Here is a 21,231-nt window from a genome sequence, read left to right as displayed (position 1 = left end):
TACACACCCACACAAAACTACTTTGAAACAAAGTTATAGTTCTTATTTAGCTACAGATTCAGTAACATTGACATGAATATCCTAATGCTGATATCCTAACTTTATCTTGTACACTTACACAGCCTCCTTAATTCTGATGATTATTTATTTTAATTATTATTTCAATGTAATAACCATTTTAATAACGTTTATAAGCTTTACTAAATCAATCATTTTTGTATTTTACGTTTTAAAGCATAAGGGTTATTTTCAACAGTAATAACAAAATTTAACATCAAAAATATGTTCATTTACTTCACTTTTCACGTTTTTATTGCATCTCAGTTTCACCTTTTGGCAAGCAACTAAAGTGCCCAGTTGCAGGTAAAACTCTCACTAAAAAAAAATTACTATTTATTTTAACTGTTTATCACTTATGAGTTGTTTAATATTCTACACTTTTAATACAAAAGAAAGTAATAACGTTAAAGAAAAATTTTGCATGTGAAGAATAGAGCATTAACTGTTAACTGTCTTAGAAAAAGTTAATTGAATCTACGACTTTATAATATAAGATACGAAATTTATATCTCTGCAACATAGCAATGGTTGGTATATCAGCTTATGGTTACGAATGCTTGTAAAGTAATTATTTTTATCTTTATTAAACTATTATTTTAAGTTGTATGAAAATTTTCGCTTTCAAACATCTCTTTTGATTAGCTAACTTCACCCAACGTATTTCAACCTCCAATGCGAGGTACTTCAGCTTACCCTAAATAAAGTAAACATATCCATACACTTATATGTCAATAAACATACAATATCATTCGTCATATTATAACGTTATGATGCTCAAAACATCTCAAAAAGTATTAAATTTATTGGATAAAGGCACATTAACAAGGCAGTATATAACTAGTACTTTCATTTATCATACGTGTGCGGTGTTAGAACGTTAAATTTGGCGAAATGATAGATGAAAATGTGAAACATAAATTATAGCTTTCCACTCGACAGCAGTTAACTGTGAAATGATCGCGTCATTGAATGATAAAATAAAACACGGGGCACAGGCTTCGCACACTCTTAGTACAGCCATGCATGCAACTAAATATAAGCGTGCAAACCATAATTTTACAGCTGACATTTCCAAACATCGTGCTCAATACACCAACCATAGTTTCCAGCTGACAACCTGACGTTTCCAAGCACTGTGCTCAATGTGCAAACCACAGTTTTCCAACTAACAGCCTGACGTTCCCAAGTACTGTGCTCAATGTGCAAACCACAGTTTTCCAGCTAACAGCCTAACGTTCCCAAGTACTGTGCTCATCAAGTGAGGACTCTTCTTGAGTTTTGCGTACGTTTCCATGGGTTTTTAACAGTTACACAACGACTATTCTTGATTGTATTAAATGAAAAACTTTTAACATACAGAAACTACGGAATATTTGAAATTTTATGTAAGTAGCTTTTTAAATCTAAACAGTAGTTCATCTGGGTTAAGTTTTAAAGCAGAACTGGCAAAATAAAAAGTTCTTTGCTGATTTGCGTCATCTGGCGTGTGTTTGGACCTTTGACCAGACACTAGTCTAAGATATATGACGAGAGCACTGTTTTTAATGATAGATTACTGTGCCGTAAAACTAAGTTACGTGTGACAATAGATATATGCACGAACACACACACACATATATAGACTGCTCTGAATTTTTGGTTCATTAAAAATAGATTTCAACAGCAGGCTAGTTATCATTTTGGTATTACATTATTCCATCTATATATAGAATTTCGATTTCTATTTGATACTAATAGATAAACACAAGTTGAACTCAAATAGATGTTAGTGATGATAAGAAAAACACAAGATGAAGTCAAATAGACCTCAGTGGTGACGAGATAAACACAAGATTTGGTCAAACAGACGTCAGTAGTGACGAGAAAAACAAAAGATGAAGTCAAACATACTTCAGTGGTAAAGAGATAAACAAAAGATGAAGTCAAATAGACGTCAGTGGTGACGAGATAAACACAAGATTTGGTCAAATAGATGTCAGTGATTATGAGATATACAAGATCACGTCAAACAGACGTCAGTGGTGATGATATAAACACAAGATGAAGTCAAACAGACATCAGCGGTGACGAGAAAAACACAAGATTTGGTCAAATAGACGTCAGTGGTGACGAGATAAACACAAGATTTGGTTCAATAGACGTCAGTGGTGACGAGATAAACAAAAGGTGAAGTCGAACATACTTAAGTGGTAAAGAGATAAACACATTATGAAGTCAAACAGACAGACGTCAGCGGTGATGTTTATCTCTTTACCACTTAAGTATGTTCGACTTCACCTTTTGTTTATCTCGTCACCACTGACGTCTATTGAACCACATCGTGGGTTTATCTCGTCACCACTGACATGTATTTGACCAAATCTTGTGTTTATCTCACATTATGAAGTCAAACAGACGTCAGCGGTGACGAGATAAACACAAGATTTGGTCAAATACATGTCAGTGGTGACGAGATAAACCCACGATGTGGTTCAATAGACGTCAGTGGTGACGAGAAAAACAAAAGGTGAAGTCGAACATACTTAAGTGGTAAAGAGATAAACACATTATGAAGTCAAACAGACAGACGTCAGTGGTAAAGAGATAAACACATTATGAAGTCAAACAGACAGACGTCAGTGGTAAAGAGATAAACACATTATGAAGTCAAACAGACAGAGGTCAGTAGTGACGAGATAAATAAAATATAATATCAAACAGACGTCAATGGTGTTGATCAATGCGTACCTTGGTAAACCAGGCAAATTCAAAGCTCAGAATAAATTGATTCCACAAGAATAGCTTAGTGTAATAAGTGCGAAAAATTTACTATTCTTGTTCTTATTAAATTGGAGATAAGACGAATGTCTTGTCAATTCCTCCGATTCTTTCCAAACAGTTATCACATCTGGTGGACCGGGCGTGGCCTAGTGGGTTAGCATGTGTGGACTGAGCCCGAGGATCCATAGTTTGCGGCGTTATAAAAGAAACATCATGCATAAAAATTCTTCTCCCGTCCCTGAATAACACATAGTCTTCACTGGATTTAAACCTATTTTAACTATTTCACTTGTGCCTCAGTTTTCATTTTCTCGTGTTATATTTCTATAATCGAATTGTTTGTTTCTTATGTATATATTTCTGTTGTAATTACAAATATTGTTTGTTTGTTTTGTACCTTTAGATTACTGATGATGGAATTATGATGAATCAGAAACACTTAATAAATGCTTCCTATTATCACGTTCGTGTTTTATTGTATTCTCGTTGTTTTATTTGGATTCTATGTCACTAATTCGTACGATTTTTTTTAATGTGCTTTAGTTGTTGTCCAAAAGCAAAACAACTAACATAATTTTCCTACAACCATGTTGAATCTGGCCCTAGGATATCAGGCTCGACTAGACTTTGGTCTGAATTAGCTTATAAACTCTTAGGAATTTTTTTTTCATGGTCCTCTTTTAATTTCCGATTTCTTCCCATATGTTTGAAAGGCATAATTATTTTGACTTTCCACGTATCAGTATAACGTTTCCTCAAAGCGGAATAGTTAAGCATATTACCACAAGTCTATTCTTACAGAGTTAATATTGATTTAAAGTTTGCTCTGTTTTTTATGTCACCTACAGCGCTGAACAAACACACACACACTGAATGATCATTTTCCCACTAAAGACAAAAAAATAAACTTTAAAAACATGCTTTTAAAGTGGTTTGGAATATTTTAAACAGCTTGATCATGACATTAAAAAAAATTTTAAACATCAACATTTGCTGATTGTTTTTTACAGCAAAGCCATTTTGGGCTATCTGCTGTGATCACCGCTGGGAATCAAAACCCTGGAGTTTAGAATTGTAAATCCATAAACCTACCACTGTCCCACTGGGGGACTAAATACCTAAAAAATACTGGTATAAAACAATTGCATAAAGGAATTACCTCAAACTACAAAAACAGGTTTATAGCAATATAAATATTTATATTTTGTTTGATGTTTTTACATTTGTATCCATTTACTCTTTACTAATTGATATTGTTTATTATTAATAGGGCTGATGAGTGGCATATTTGTTTTGGAAAAAAAAAATCATTCACAGGTTTTTCACAAAATTTTACATTAACCATTTTACAAGAGAATATTTTAGCAATATTCATGACCCTAAGTATTCTAAGAGAAATGTAATTAATATGAATCCCTTGGTGATAAGTAAAAAGACTGAAATATTAAAAGCAGATAAAGCATCATAGACAGACAACCTTTTCCTCAGGTTTTAAAGTAGGTCTAAGATCAGATATGAGTCTTCTTCTTTCATTTCTGTAGATAAAAAAAGCAGGTGCCTGAGGACTGGAAAGCTGCTAATCTTACTCCTATTTTTATGGAAATCATAGTCCAGTTAGTCTTACTTCTTTAGTGAGAAAAAATTATAGTCTGATAAAAGAATCTTTATAAAAATTTAGCACATTGGCTGCCGCCTTATAATATATTAAACCACATTCTGGTGCCAATTGCAATATGAACATCTATGCTTAAATCCAACCTCATAATATGATCACAGTTGACAATCCTATGTTCAAATATCTACTTGAAGTGGTTTTTAGTTTGTGTCCACCAGTAACTTTGCCTTCGTTTCCAATTTTTTTTTATGTTTCATGAAGAGCAGCAAAACCACAATGTTATTATGTAAATAAGAACATTCCTGAAGTGCCAAGAAGAAATCACAATATCCAAGAGTCAATTGCCACAAAGAAACCATATTTTAAATATTATGGTCTTTGAACCACCAGAGAGCTATGCGAGTCACATGGCAGCCAGTGTGTTAATAAAATATATTGTCATAAAAGAAAGCCAACATGGATTCACCAAAGGAAGGGACTGTAGGATGGGAGACAGCAAAAGGTTGTTATTAATGGAGTCAAGTCATACTGAACTCATGTTAATTGGTGGAGCAATAATATTAATAGTGTAATAATTAATAAGTTAGTAAAATTTACTGATGACATTAAGCTCTTGGATATTTCTAGCTGCATTGAGGATTTTGAGGTATTAAAAAATAACTTGGATCAACTTTCAATTTTGACAAATTATCTTTAACTACAGCAAGTTTAAGCTAATGCATTTGTGTTATCACATAGATAATATAGATCACATGTTTAAAGATATAGATGGGAACCTGCTTAATAGAGTGACTAAAGAAAAGAATGTTGGCATAATGGTGGATAAGTCACTCAAGTCACCTAATCAGTACTCTGTTCCTTGATATAAAGTTAATAGGATTTTAGTGTGTATATAAAAAAAATATCAATTACAAATCAAAATAGGTAACTAACTATCTTTCTGCATAACTCACTAGTTAGGCCTCATTTTGAATAATGTATGCAGTTTTGGTCTCCTTATCTAAGGGAGGATTTTGACTCATTGAAAATGGTTCAGAAGGCTGCTAGGGATGGAATTTTTATCTTACACATATCCTAGCTTATTTTGAATATGAATTGCATTTCCTTCAAAATGGCAGTAAATACAATAAAATACTTTACTGAAAAGAAAGTTTTTCCCTTAAAGACAATATTTGAATGAAGATTCCAAAAATTCAGTGATGCTTTTAAAGTGATAATAATACATAGATTTTTCTAAATGCCACAGGTGCAACTAATTCTCTTATAACTATTTGATTCATGAAGCAAACAGACGTTGTTACAAAGCTAAAGTTATAGATATTCAAGAAAGCCTTTCGTTTTTTGAGCAAAGTAAAGGTAAAGGACAAAATTGTTTTGGGAGTTTGTTATGCTATCTTTAAAATGGTAAGGTAAACTATGTAATAGTCAAAATCGACTAAATATACGCAGTAAAATTATAAACTCTACGGATAACGTCAACGGTAATTGGAAAGTCTATTTCTTGTCTGAGATAACATTTCTGGTATATATAGACACGAAAACAAAAACTGGATTCACAGTTTAAATTATTGGATCATATAATAAGCAAATAATAGTAGAATACTTAAATGTAAAACCACTAAACATTCAGTGTAATATCAATTCATAAGTTATACATCAAATAATTATATAATCTGGAGATTACTTTAAAACGAATAATAGTTTAACCCACATGCATATCAAATATGCAATAAATAGCGTTATCATTAAAATTTAAGTGTTACTATAGGTTTGCAGACAAAGAGAGGAGAAAACCATGCATGTTACTGAAGAACAACATATCCGTAAAAACTGCAATGTTACTACTGAGTAAATACAGACAGTCAAACACACTGAAATAATGCATAACATTCACACACGCGTCTAACTCCTGGTAACTTTGACACAAAGCTGACTATTCACACACGTCATACTCGTACTGTAATTAAAATAACACCAAAATTAATACTTAAACAACCCGTATTGAGACTGTACTGAAAACGTGTGTTCTCGTGTTCATGCAAAAACATTTATTTTTGCCCGCCTACGCCTATAATAAACAACAAGTTACTTTCGCAAGGTAACATTTTGTCTCAAAACCGAAACTTGAGAAAGTAGATTCTTCTAATTATTGCCTAAAACGAAAAGTAGCACTCTACAGTCATTTCGATGTGGTCTTTTAATATTCTATTTGTTTTTAACCCCATACAAACATGTGCTGTGTTTGCTGAAGAATGCTAAAACAAACTCCGAGAAAGATGTCTTTATAGTCGAAAACTGTTCACCAACATCTATGCATTTAAAATATAAATATTATCCAATTCAAGAATACGATAATATGAATAAAATCAACTTTCGAAGTAGTTTCAACACCGCAGCGGCAGAGATCAAAAGCTTTAAAATTTACCAATATAAAATGTAGGCCTTAATTTATAAATAACAACGGCCCAAGATAAAACCTGAAATATCTACTCAGTAAAACTCTAATAAATGGAAGAAAAGTGTTTTGGCTTTGTCTATTGGCCTACACTCTGTTAATGTGACTACAGTTTAACCATAGACCTTTTTATCATTTTTTTAAACTGAAGATATATTTTAGCATATTGTAGTATAGCAGGTTTCTTCCAATACCGGAAATAAACGGTCTTTAATAATCTTATATTAGTTCCATTAGTGTGTTAGTGTTTGTGTATACATATACTCTTTCCATGGACAAACGTGAAGAAAAATCGAAAAAAGACCGAGTTAACTACACATCCGATTGTATACTTACCATCAAGTGCTCCCGGATATAAGGGCTCTAGCTAAATGTCTAAAAGCAATCTCATTAAAAGCTCTTTGAACGTCGACTCGCTCACTTCTTATTTACTGTAAAAGTTTCAAAACTTGATCTTGTAGAAGCTGTGGAACGCACAAATGTATTTACAGTGTTTCTGTTTAATGAAACTGTGCATTTTCAGTTCCAAAATTAAATCACTTTCGACAGTTTCTGCGTTTTGATGTTCCTACTAATGTCAGTTACTTAATTTCAGAGAAAATTGATTTTAATGTGACCTAGTGAATAAATGATTTTCATGCTTTTCTTCTTTTACATAAAAGAAAAATCTAATCATCGCAGCCCTTCTTAATGATTGGGTAAAGGAAGGCAAGGTGGAAGATAGCAGTTTCAAAATTGATTTTGCAATTAAATCAGATTCAAATCAACGCTATTACGGACGAGTAGTTAGATAAATTAATTCCCAGAACAAAAAAAGTACTACATCACTCACACCAATATCTCTTTGGTTCACTCTCTCATTTTTTCTTTTTTTTTGGTTTCTTGTGACTTTTACTTTCACGCCATCTAGTACATATCGTGCAAATAATTAACATGCATTTGACCACGATTCACGTGCAACACGGCCAAGAAAATGCGGGTATTAAATTAATTCACCTTGCTGGAGTTTCTCTTCTCAGGTTGCAGCAAGCTCTGAAAAATTAGAAATCCGTTGAGGAGAACCTACAGGGGGCTCCTACACTATTTACAAAACATAGAAACGTTAACCCACTCCATAAATAAGCTAAGGAACACATTTGCTAAACATGCTGATTACAAGATTCTGTGCTTTACTGGGAAATAAATCAAGAGAAATGGAAACGTGAAGGAAGGATTCAACTGTAAAGAAAACACTCTGAAATTTACAAGATTACAAAAATAGGTATTATTTAGGAAACCAATGATATAAAAAGTAGATTATTTTATTATAGCCCAAAGACAGATTTAAAAAAGAGAGCATAAAAGTATTAACATTATTCATACCGTATACCTATTTTATGTTGAGATGATACATCTATATTTCATGCTATATACCATAACGTTGATTGACGGGAATACCCACTAATTCTTATTAGTGTAATGATATAAACAATGACAGATAATAACCAATATTGTTTCTTATCGTTTTCTATAAATTGTTATCATATTCAAATTGGACTGAATCTATGTGTTATTATAACATGTTTTCAAACAGCCTTGGATAAAGCTGTAAACTTTTTATACGTGGCTTCTACTTATACATAACAAAACACCTTTTCCATAGTGTTACCAAATTCACGTAGGGAAACTAAACAAAATTTCGTGACAAGATAAAGTTCAATAAAATATAACAAATTTGAAAAATTAAGTGTAATATTAAGGAGTTACAAAAATCATATTTTACTATATACACATCTATACTAACTTCAAATGCATCTTTTCAAAAATCAATTAAATTTAATCTAAATCCATAGTAAATCCTACCTTATATCTTAACGTGGTGACATCGATAATCTTTAGTACTTGTCAAATTAATTATCATCACCTCAAAAACTTGTCGTCAAAGTTTACAAAAAAATATATAGAAAGTCAAAAATTACGTTATCAGCACCGTTACGTCAACTCAAATTGGGTAAGATTTTGATAAGTTGGTAAGGTGGTTAAATTACTCAGACTTTAAATGAAGTTTGTGTCTACTACTTTGTATATAAATAATTTATCAGTATTTGGAGAAAATAAATCATTATCCTAATATCTGTAACTTTTAAGATTCTGTAGTGAACTCTATCGATTTATTAAACTACATATGACTCTACTCTTAACACTAGGCATCATTTGTATTCAAAAATGTTTTCAAATTTTAATAATCTCAAACAAAACGCAAAACATCTTGGCTACATATCATCGTGTCTGGCCTTCATATAATGTTTCATGAATTATTATTCCTGTTGAATGAGTTAGTAAAAGTATCAATTAAATATCTATATTCACGTTTTCTCCGTCTTGTTAGGTACTGCCAACTGCTCTTATTCTCGATTGATCATTGTCGGTACCACATGATATTTATATCCAACATGTGAAAGATCTATGTTAACAGTACAATTACTTATTTTTACTACAGGTTTTTAGTATTAGTTTTTAAGTGTGAAGTTCAAAGTTGTTAACTGAATTATTTAATAATTAATATAAAAATTAAAAGTAAACTAGCTATATGGATTACTTTACAAAGTAAGATATACAGTCATAAACCAATACACAAGAAAATTACAACCTATAATTCAATATTAATTCACGTTGTGTGTTTTCTGTGAACTCCTCCCATGACTTTGGAACCAGAAGGATAAAACTTGGCAGATGGACTAGAGATGCCCCCCGGGGGGACTTTAAAACTTGGCAGGTGGACTAGAGATGCCCCCCCGGGGACTTTATCTATACGACGTAGCTTCCCTCCACGTATAAAAAGAGGGCTAAAAAAGGTCATCAATGCGTAATGGTGGTCTAAGAGCAGGCTTTTAGGGTAGCTAAACCTGAATCTAGCATTGGGTTTTGTATTATTCTCCACTAAGGAACCTGGAGACGTCATGTTCGAAACTATGTTCATACTTCCAATTCACAAGCTAGTAGACATGCTCAGGTACCACGTACGGGTGTACTGACGGGGTTTGATTTCGGTTGCGTACTCTCCTCCTAGACAGTTAGTTCTGGTAGCTATAGAAACCGAGAAGACTGATCGGTACATTGGAGACTATGAATCACGAGAGGCCCTTTTAACCATGCTAGAATATTTTATGTTAGTGATTATAATTTAATGACTCATTGATTGGGTAACCTCGCTATAAACTATATTCGCGGCCGTAATCTCAGATTAGAGAAGATTTAGTTTAATATTATATCAGTGTACTAAATGAATAAAATAAGCTTATTAAATATATGTAATATAACGTATTACAAACCGGAAAGTTAATTGTATTATGCGGTCAGATAATCTAATATGCAGATATTGGTTAGCATCTTAACCGTTTAATATATGTCAACAGAAAATTGCATTTATGGGGTTTTGTGTTATTTTTATTTCACAATATAGTAATCTAATTTAATTTAGGTATGTGAATATTATAGCATTGCGCCTAATTTATTATTCGATATTATACAGCGGATATGATCACTAAAGTATTACAGGTTTCTTTTCTTTTTCACCAAAGGTGAAAATGAAAAGAGAATGGGTGACATAGAAGCCTAATGCATTCCTTGACTGGCCGTAAATTTTGCTGTGGATTGCAGCTTCACCTATTCATCGCTCATTTACATTAGCACAACTTGGATCAGCAAGCTAAATAAATATGGTTAGGCCTCTTATAATGATGATACATACATACTTAATTCACTATATACTAACCTAAATTGCATTGTTATATCAGTTGACTAGTGAGTTAGTGAATATCCAGTAAGTTTCAGTTAGAACAGCTTTGATATTTTAAATTTAGAAAATTCATAAGTTGGTAATGGGTGCTCCATTAACTATCTGCTTTCCCTATAGTCTATCACCTGAGAATCAGGATGTAGCTATGTACGAAAATCCTGAAACAAACACTTTTCAGCTTCCGGCATTAATAAGTGTGTTCGTTGCTTTCCCTATAGTCTATCACCTGAGAATCAGGATGTAGCTATGTACGAAAATCCTGAAACAAACACTTTTCAGCTTCCGGCATTAATAAGTGTGTTCGTTTGTTAAAAACGATATATCCTCTAACCGTGTTCTATAAATAATGCTCTCTACTCATTAAAATCACATTTAAATTACCAAAATAAAAATACAATGAATAGTGTTAGGAAATTATAAAATATTCAATTAAAAAAAATAGAGAGCTTTATTCTTTTTCCTTTTTATTTTAATTGAATGTTTTATAATTTCCTAACACTATTCATTGTAGTTTTATATTAAAATTACTAAGTTTGTTAAACATAGCTTAACGCAACCTCCACTTACAGCAGGTGCCATTAACTACTACTCAAATGTGGTGCTCTCTCTTACTGATCACAACAAATAATTAACGAAAATTTCCTCAGTTTCAAAAAATGCATTAGTTTACCAAACTCTGAAAAGCTACATAAGACTATTCGATTTTTTCATTACGTTTTTGTGGTTTTAAAATTGTAATTAATTTTCTCTTATATAAAAGCATATCAAATTTCAAGTTAAAAAAGTATTCTCGTTACTGATTTTGTTTCCGATACTTTCTGTTAATATTACTGATTTTGTTTGTGGTACTTTCTGATAATGTTCTGAGAAATAACATGAAAGGTGCTGTTGGTTACGGTCGTAATTTCGTTACTTCCCAAATTTCACATACCTAATTGGTACGCTGATTATAGTGGTTTTGTCTTAAGAAAAAAATTGTCTTTAGTAGAATAAAAATAAATAACTGTTTTTACGAAAAAAAATTGTAAGAAATGGTAATAAACAATTAATTCTAGTGGTATTACACTCAATATCAATAATAAAAATGTACTTATATAATATATAATAAAATGCCAACTATAAAGTGTATATCTTTAAAAAATTAGGAACAATTAAAATGTCTCTAAGGAACATATTTTCTGAAATTAGGCCATTTCATTTCCACGTTAATGAAACGATTATTTGTGGTATTCTGTTAATTGTAGCGCCTTCTTGCGAAACTAATACGTCTGAATTCAACTGATATCTCAATGTTAATTAGGAGATGATTATTTTAATAACCTAAAAATTTAAAAGCCATAAAGTTATGAAGCCAAGAACTGGCCAACAAGTGAGAGAGCTTGGAAAGTTTAATCGATTTACGACTTTGCGATTTGTTAAGAACATGATACGCTTATATACTTTCATAAGTCAAACAACCCGTTTTTGGTTATAAGAAGCCTTTCAACAATTTTTTTAGAAGTCGTTTCGGATTTATATTAGTATTTGTTTTTAAATGTATGTTTTATATTCTAGGTTAAACGAATAAAATCTTAAATTTTATATTTCTTTAAGATAACATTCAATTGTGTAAACTCCATCTTACATTTTAATATGTAGTGTTAGTACTAGCAATATAAATCCCTTTGTTGACAAATTATTTACATTATTAAGTATACATGAGGAAATACGTTTGCAAGGCTATATTTTGCGACATAGTGTTTTCTCGTGTATGGTGGCTATTCCGTGTTTCCAGAAACAAAGAAACTTGTCTCGGAGTAGACCTGGCTTCCAATGTGAGAAACATTTTACCTTTAGCCAATATGTAGACTGTTAGCGAGAGTTTGTCATATAACTTTGCAACATGTCCATTTCAAAAGAAGATGGAAGGCTTTGCAATTTTGCTACAGTTAATAACTTTATTCAAAAGTACGATAATGTTTCCTGACAATATTTGTATAAACATGTTTGGGAAAAACACTTTTCTGGAAACATGCTTCCTCGTGTACACAGTCTTTTAAACAAACGCTAAAACCTGTGTGGAGTAATAGAGAACATTGTTTGTTTGTTTGTTTTGAATTTCGCGCAAAGCTACAAGAGGGCTATCTGCGCTAGCCGTCCCTAATTTAGCAGTGTAAGACTAGAGGGAAGGCAGCTAGTCATCACCACCCACCGCTAACTCTTGGGCTACTCTTTTACTAACGAATAATGGGATTGACCGTCACTGTATAACACTCCCACGGCTGAAAGGGCGAGCATGTTTGGTGGGACGGGGATTCGAACCCGCGACCCTCAGATTGCGAGTCGAGCTCCCTAACCACCGATAGACCATAATGATATTAATGATACGAAAGAGAACCCATTTAATGTTAAAATAACTAACAGTGTATAAGCTTTTTAAATATCGTTAGCTGATGAAGTGTAACTAGTCACCTGGGAGTTAGTTCAAAGCGAAAGAATCAAAAGTTGTCGTCTCAGATTTAAAAATATAAACATAATTTTAAATATTACACTTGGTGTGGTTATGAATGCAACTGGATTTAAGTTACTAATCAGTTTGTTAACTAATGTTTCCATGTAATGTTTGTTTAGCGAAAACTATACAACCCTGAATCTACGCTCTATCGACTTCGAATAACCGAATCACGGAGTTTAGCGTTTGATACATAACGAAAACATTCTATCCATACTATTTTGCAAAAAATAAAAATAGTATAAAAATGAGTAAATATTCTGTTAGGTAATAAAAGATAATGCACTTACTAAACAAAGTTTACATTTATACAGGTCAGAATTATGATACTTGTTAATTGAACAATGAAACATGAAATAACATAAGAAGCTAATTAGATTGTACGTTTTTCAAATAAAATTCACATGTTGGATAGTTATACCACATCGTACCAAAAATGCAGGATAAAGAATATATTTGTACGATTTAGAATGTAAAATATGGTAAACAATAAAGTACTCCGGTAGCATTACATGTATTATTTGACTGTGTTTTACACGCCAACTGAAACGTTTATTTATCTATATATACAGAGTTGTGTAGCTATTTATTGATCCTCTTAAGCTTCTGTTGTGCGAAAACAAGTCTTACGATGCGAAATAAAACAAACTTTAATACGATCTATAACCATACCAAACACCTACAATACATAAACGATACATACGAAATAAAACAAACTTTAATACGATCTATAACCATACCAAACACCTACAATACACAAACGATACATACGAAATAAAACAAACTTTAATACGATCTATAACCATACCAAACACCTACAATACACAAACGATACATACGAAATAAAACAAACTTTAATACGATCTATAACCATACCAAACACCTACAATACATAAACGATACATACGAAATAAAACAAATTTTAATACGATCTATAACCATACCAAACACTTACAATACATAAACGATACATACGAAATAAAACAAACTTTAAAACGATCTATAACCATACCAAACACCTACAATACACAAACGATACATACGAAATAAAACAAACTTTAAAACGATCTATAACCATACCAAACACCTACAATACACAAACGATACAAATAAGCAAATAAACATACACAAAGTTCTAAACATGAAAGCACGGCAATCTGTATACAAAACTAGGTATAATTAATTGTAATTAATATAAAATAAGCAAGCAAAACAAAGACATTAGTAACTCTTAATGATACGAAAGAAACCCCCTTCAATGCTAACACAACAAGCATTATTCGTGCAGAACAATACAAAAGAATGAAACAGATACGAACCATTAGGTGTGCGATTCCAGAGTGTTGTTGCTGAAAGTAAAAGAATAGGTGTAAGAAAATTTTTAAAATAAACCAATCCTTCTCTTGAAGCCGGTGTCCTGGAAGAGTAATAATTAGTAACATGATTTTTATTGTGTTAAATATTTTCATCAGTCTGGAATTTCCAGGCCATATTTTTTCTCTAAGATTTATGTTTAAGGGTAAAAAGGCTCTTTGAACTTTAAATGTAGCAGTATTCAAGTAAAGTATTTACAAAATATAAAAGTAAAAACTGCAGTTTTGCATTCAACTCAGATTAATAAAATTAGCAATGATAATACTTAGATAAAGGTTTCTTGAAATTCTGAATTTTATAAATAACATGAAATGCCATGTCAAATCAATTGTATTACTTATTTGAATATCATAAAACTCAATAACAATATAATGTAATTTTGTTTGAAGATTCCGGACCGTGATGCGGACGGCTAGCACTTAATATTTGGACTCGGACAACATATTACAATGATTAATTTTACCCTCGGTACATATTTTTCATTAAAAAAGGTAATATAATCGGCAATTTTGCTGATGACACAGATATAGTTTAAATATATCTGAATACGTGAAAAACCACGATGATGTGTATCCTTACCATAGACACAAACAGTGATGTAACTTTACGATGATGTGTATCCTTGCCCATAGACACAAACAGTGATGTAACTTTACGATGATGTGTATCCTTGCCCATAGACACAAACAGTGATGTAACTTTACGATGTGTGTATCCTTGCCCATAGACACAACCAGTGATGTAACTTTACGATGATGTGTATCCTTGCCCATAGACACAACCAGTGATGTAATTTTACGATGATGTGTATCCTTGCCCATAGACACAAACAGTGATGTAATTTTACGATGTGTATCCTTGCCCATAGACACAACCAGTTATGTAACTTTACGATGATGTGTATCCTTGCCCATAGACACAACCAGTGATGTAACTTTACGATGATGCGTATCCTTACCCATAGACACAAACAGTGATGTAACTTTACGATGATGCGTATCCTTACCCATAGACACAAACAGTGATGTAACTTTACGATGATGCGTATCCTTACCCATAGACACAAACAGTGATGTAACTTTACGATGATGCGTATCCTTACCCATAGACACAAACAGTGATGTAACTTTACGATGATGTGTATCCTTGCCCATAGACACAACCAGTGATGTAACTTTACGATGATGCGTATCCTTACCCATAGACACAAACAGTGATGTAACTTTACGATGATGTGTATCTTTGCCCACAGACACAACCAGTGATGTAACTTTACTTCAATTACAACCCATCGTTTAAGCATACCTGTAATACGCATTTGATGAGCTCACTGATATATAGCAATGTAACACCAAAAAAATTGTTTGATATATGGATGTTCAATCAAATTTTGGAAGGAAAAAAGCACAGAGGGAGGTGGTAGTTCATTTAGTGTATATCTAGGCCTGCAGCAGGAAGAATGTAAGTGGTAGTTCATTTGGGGTGTATCTAGGCCTGCAGCAGGAAGAATGTAAGTGGTAGTTCATTTTGGGCGTATCTAGGCCTGCAGCAGGAAAAATGTAAGTGGTAGTTCATTTTGGGCGTATCTAGGCCTGCAGCAGGGATAATATAAGAACACTGTCGGACCGGGTCTTTGGACCAGATAATCTGGAAGATTAATTACAAACATTTTGTACGTAGCATGGTTAATAAATAAACTTAGTATTCCGAAAATTGTTTAATCTCGAAGTTTCAGTTCAAGGGAGGTCCAGTTCAATCTAAACTTTGATCAACGTGTGTTATTGGGTTATACTAGTTTCGGATAATTTCACTCCTCATCAGTAACCCTGAACACAAGTTAACCAAATAGAGATAAGCTGGATCCAAGTTTATTTATTATACTTGCTATTATGCGGCTATATAATGTGAAGAACTGAATAGTGGCCAATGACACATTTTCTTCACTTCACCTATCCAGTCTATAGGATTTTCTCATAGCGACTACAAAGCATGTTTGATGTAACACGATTGTTAGGATTCACTAATCCACTGCTGCTGGATAGCAAGGAATAATTATCAGTGATTAAATAGAAAGGATTAAACTTCGTGAGTATGGCTTACGGTCAAAAAGGCCTCTTTCGGTCTCACAGTTGATCGCACAGTTCATTCGGTTTTTGTTTAGGTCACAAGAACAGGCAACAACGCCACTGAAAGCCTGCGTGTTTTACAGATAAATCAAGACTTTATGTCTCAACTTACTAATGATAGACGGTTCCTGTTTACTTCCTGTCTAAAGAAACATACAGGTTAACGATGATCGAAGTGTAAGATCACTTAATATGGTATACTCGTTTTGGTAGGATCCAGTTATGTAGCATTAATACGAATGTATGTAATGATCTTATTATGCTTTCGAAAGGTTTAAATATTGCTTGACGATAAACTGATGTGACATTGGACTCAGTTGTACAACCTTTTGTACGTACAATAGGACAAAACTATGTCTTGATACATGACAATAGTTTGCGTCACGCTGCGAGGACTGGGTTAGATCAACCTTTAACAAGAAGCAATAAGGCTCAAGGGTTGGGTAGCAAGAGGTTCTGACCTAAATTAATTCAAAGAGCTTTTGGGACTTCACTAGACACGTTTACGTCAACACCAGAACCCACCGAGAACATCAGAGAGATTTGTGAAGTATTTACAGAAAAAAGTGATAAATCACCCATAACTCATCAAATTTCGTTACGCAAATTTAAATATTATATCAGTATAAAAGGATCCACTCTCGTTCCTGAGTGTCTCCTTTTCCTAAATGCGACTCTTTTGGACAAGTTAAAGCAGTAACTGGCAATTTTAAGCGTACTAATTAATGTTCTACAGGTTGCAGCTAGCGATATTAATTATATTTCGTAAATAAACAGTGTTTATAATATATTCTCTAACAATAGCTATTTTTGCTCATTTCGCCGAAGAATAATTTAATTACAAAATTTCACCTTTTTATTTTTTACAGTAACATATATGATTAGCTTAACAACGACATTAACATAAGTTCAGAGACAATCTTTTAACAACATGGGTTAAACTGTTACAAATTATTATGGACACGTCCTTCCTATCATACAAGGACCAACATCAAAACATTTCACTCACAGATTACGTATTCTCGAACAGGATAAATCAGACAAGCTATTTATATTGAAATATATTTTAATAAACTTGGTTGCAACCCTAGTTAATATACATACTTTACTGAAATTCGTCACAACATTGTTTAATATGTTTATATGCTCGCTATGTGTTTATAGAGTTCTGTCTTAGAGCTAAGTTTAGACACTTTGCAATTGATGCTGACTGGCATATACAAACAATTTAGACTGAGTATGATTTAACAGTATATAGATTGCTATCTTAACACAAATCTAAGTTTACACGTTTTACAGTTGACGCTGTCAGACATGTACATAAAATTTAGGTTGATCATGTTTTAATTACGACAGAAAAAAACGCTACAAAGAAGATCGGTGCTTCCGAGAAATAACTTTTCATTTTTATTTTTTGAGTGGCAATTTGTTATTTTAATAAAATTATATTATCCCAATATTACAAAATTCATTCGGGAAACCTAAACGATATGATTTTTTTTCTTCATGACAGTTGGTTATAAAATTAATATCCTGTAATAAGAACTTGACTAACGAACTCAGTCAAGGTTTTTCCTTGCAACACTAGGCTTGATTTTCTTATAACCTTGTCACTTCATTTAGACACGTCGTATTATCTAAATAATCTGGATATTTAGGGTTGGGCGGTTTTACCAAGCTAATTTATTTTCTACACCGTTTCTCTAATTCTCTATCCTGTTAAACAGGTATTTCGCACTATCACTGTCCAGCGCGTATCATGTCTTGAAGCAGCATGTTGTGAACGCACGAGCGTGTTGTCTTCAAGCTACAACTGTTGATAATTTAAATGTTGTGTTTGGCTATCCCACGGTCATGCAGTCAGTCAACCCTGCAATTAATTACACGGGGTTTTCCGCAAGCGTGACTTAAGAGCTAAACCAGTTCGTTTTGAAACCCATGAGTGAGTACAAATACTTCGTGAAACGGTCGTCGCTACGAGTGAAAATCTCTATGAATACAATCACGAAATACCAGCTATTGTGCTTACTCAAGCCATTCTGTCCATCCCCATTCGTACAGAGAATACGTAATGAATCCAAACTAATAGATATGCATAGTTAGTTTTAAACAGTCGAAAAGTGATAATGAAAACTGAGAAATTTTTACGAAAGATATAAAAAAAAAAGACATCAGATCATGTTTCAAACACAAATGCATACTAAAAATGACACAGGAAAGAAATACATCTTTAATAATGTACTAAAGAAAATAATCATCAAAAAGTCTTCGAGTCGTTGCAACGAAAACGTTTGAGATTAAAATGCTATTATCATTTTCCAAATCATATAGCAAGCACACATGTTAAACCAGCTTCTGAAACTATTTTTTTTTTAAATAACTGGTGTGGATACTTCTACAGTTCAATAATGGACTGCGTGAAGTTTAAAGAAAGGATATTAAATGCATAGTAACATCAAAGCGTGGTTCTCAACCATTTGAGAACAGTATTAGACAAAGAATAAATTATCATAGAACATCAGAAGCAAAACTATATGCTATAACTAATGCATAATAATGTTATGAGTTCCCCGACAAACACGCATTTCATGTGCTAACATCTTCCGTGCAGAGTTCAAGTAATGTAATATTCTGAGCACGGAAGATGCTTTCCTTTTGTTGGTAACGGCACGAAAGACTCAACATAACTAATCTTTAGAAAACTATCTCGGGAGTAATGCCACGAATGGCTTTCACGTATACCATTATCGATACTGGCCGAAGTATTATCTTCCATAAAAACTGCAATGAGAATGACATACAAGTAGAAGAATTTCATAGACATACATATATATATATAACTTGCAAAACGCAACTGTTTGAATTTATACAACAATGGTGGTAAGATTTGATCTCTTTTTTTTCTCAGTAGAACATTTATTGCATGAAAACGAATTGCGAACGCTTTAATGTACATATTATTTCAAACATCAGTACAAATTTGTACGCAAGAGCTCTTCAGATCTCACCAGAACAATATCCAGAACAGGAATGCAAATTAGTAAAAGGATAACAGATGTTTTCCTTTCAGAATAACAAAATGAAGCGATTAAAGCACACAAATAAATAACTCAAATATAACACTTGAGGAACGAAAATTGTTAAGATGGTAGTAGATATCTTTATATGAGAATAACAACATCGAGTTATTAAAACACGCAAATGAATACTTCAAAAACAAGTACATTAATCATTTGATTAACATGATTTTCAATATATATTAACGATTTACTTCCGTTGAAAAGAAATACTATTTCAAGCAAATGTAACTTGAATCTCAAGGAAGATAGTTTTTACAACCAAAGAATGAATTATTGTTATGCGCAATATCCCAACATATAAAATGTGAATCAGCCACTTGTATAAAAAGTTTATTAAAGACACAAACTCCCACGTGACATACGGTTAAATGATAAATTGGAGTCCTATAATAATCGTTACGTCTGTGTTCGTTTGTTCCATAGAAATTCTTTCCGAGAAACTTCAGCGATACAAATCCTTTCTTAAATAAAACTAGTTTATTCTTTCTCAATTCAACTTTGCAATACACTTAATTATCGCAGTCACTTTAACTTAAACACACGCTATAATTCACAACGATTTACGCACTTTACATACGGTCACTACCGCTCACTTGACTCGATTAACTGTGTCTATTATCTTCAATCTCTATATCTGCTACTCCAGTTCCGATTAATTCTCTCGCTTTATTTGCCGCGCTTATATACAATATGAGCGCGCGTCTAGCAAACGCTAGGACGTTCGACAGGTTCCTCGATCTTTCTAGAACTCCAACGCATGCTCCTAGCGTCGCGCGACTTCCGCTGTCGTAACACTGCACCCTTCCTTAGTATTGTTCGTCCCACTTACATGAAACCAATAGATAATTAACAATAACTTGATTAAATGTACATAATTTACAAACACAAAATTAAAATTCAACAAAGTCTCTTAATTTTACGGGGCGTATTTTCTTCCGTACTAGTCTCCATCTCGTTGGCTTCTGCTTCACATAAAGTTCATCTCCTCCATCAGGAAATAACCTATTATCGGTAATAGTCACATCAGTGGTAATAACTTCATTAATGGCGCAACCGTTTCCCTTCTCTAAACCAGATAGAGTTTCTTCTTCGACAGTGGCTTTTTTCAGGTGACACATCTTCAGCAGCATCATTTGTTCCATTGTTCCTTTCGGTACAACTGAAATGTCCTGGACCATGATAACGCCAAAGCCTGTAGGCATCCACAACCTTTGGTTTACCTCTCCGACCCAATTTTACTCGGAAAGTCACGTCTGAGAGACGATCCACTATGTCATATGGACTTTCCCCTGGAGAAGACAACTTAGGAGACTTCCCTTTGATCTTCCTGGGATTATACAAACACACCTTGTCTCCTGATACAAAGCTGGCTTCAGTAGATCTCTTACCATAACATAGCTCCATGGAATCAGCAGACGTTTTCAAGTTTGAACGCACTTGATGATGAATATAATCCATCCTTTCATATAACACTTTCACGAACTCTGACACA

The 21,231-nt window shown here is 33.0% G+C and overlaps 1 protein-coding gene across 6 annotated transcripts in view; it reads right to left on the bottom strand.

The window, feature by feature from the left end:
- The window catches only part of LOC106458335 (transducin-like enhancer protein 4), a 139,197-nt gene that overhangs the window by 37,226 nt on the left and 80,740 nt on the right, over positions 1 to 21,231 (bottom strand). For 3 of the 6 annotated variants that reach the window (XM_022384520.1, XM_022384518.1, XM_022384517.1), the window contains 2 exons: positions 14,479 to 14,508; positions 7,887 to 7,922 (listed from right to left, as the gene is read on the bottom strand). The exons of 1 other annotated variant lie outside the window; for it this stretch is intronic. In XM_022384520.1, the coding sequence (XP_022240228.1) occupies positions 7,887 to 7,922; positions 14,479 to 14,508 (66 nt within the window). The remainder of the gene's footprint in view (positions 1 to 7,886; positions 7,923 to 14,478; positions 14,509 to 21,231) is intronic. 2 more of the 6 variants (XM_022384521.1, XM_013917844.2) reach the window with 1 other exon arrangement.

This window comes from Limulus polyphemus, unplaced genomic scaffold (assembly GCF_000517525.1).
Source record: "Limulus polyphemus unplaced genomic scaffold, Limulus_polyphemus-2.1.2 Scaffold447, whole genome shotgun sequence".
NCBI lineage: Eukaryota > Metazoa > Arthropoda > Merostomata > Xiphosura > Limulidae > Limulus > Limulus polyphemus.
This window is presented reverse-complemented; position numbering and strand designations above follow the sequence as displayed.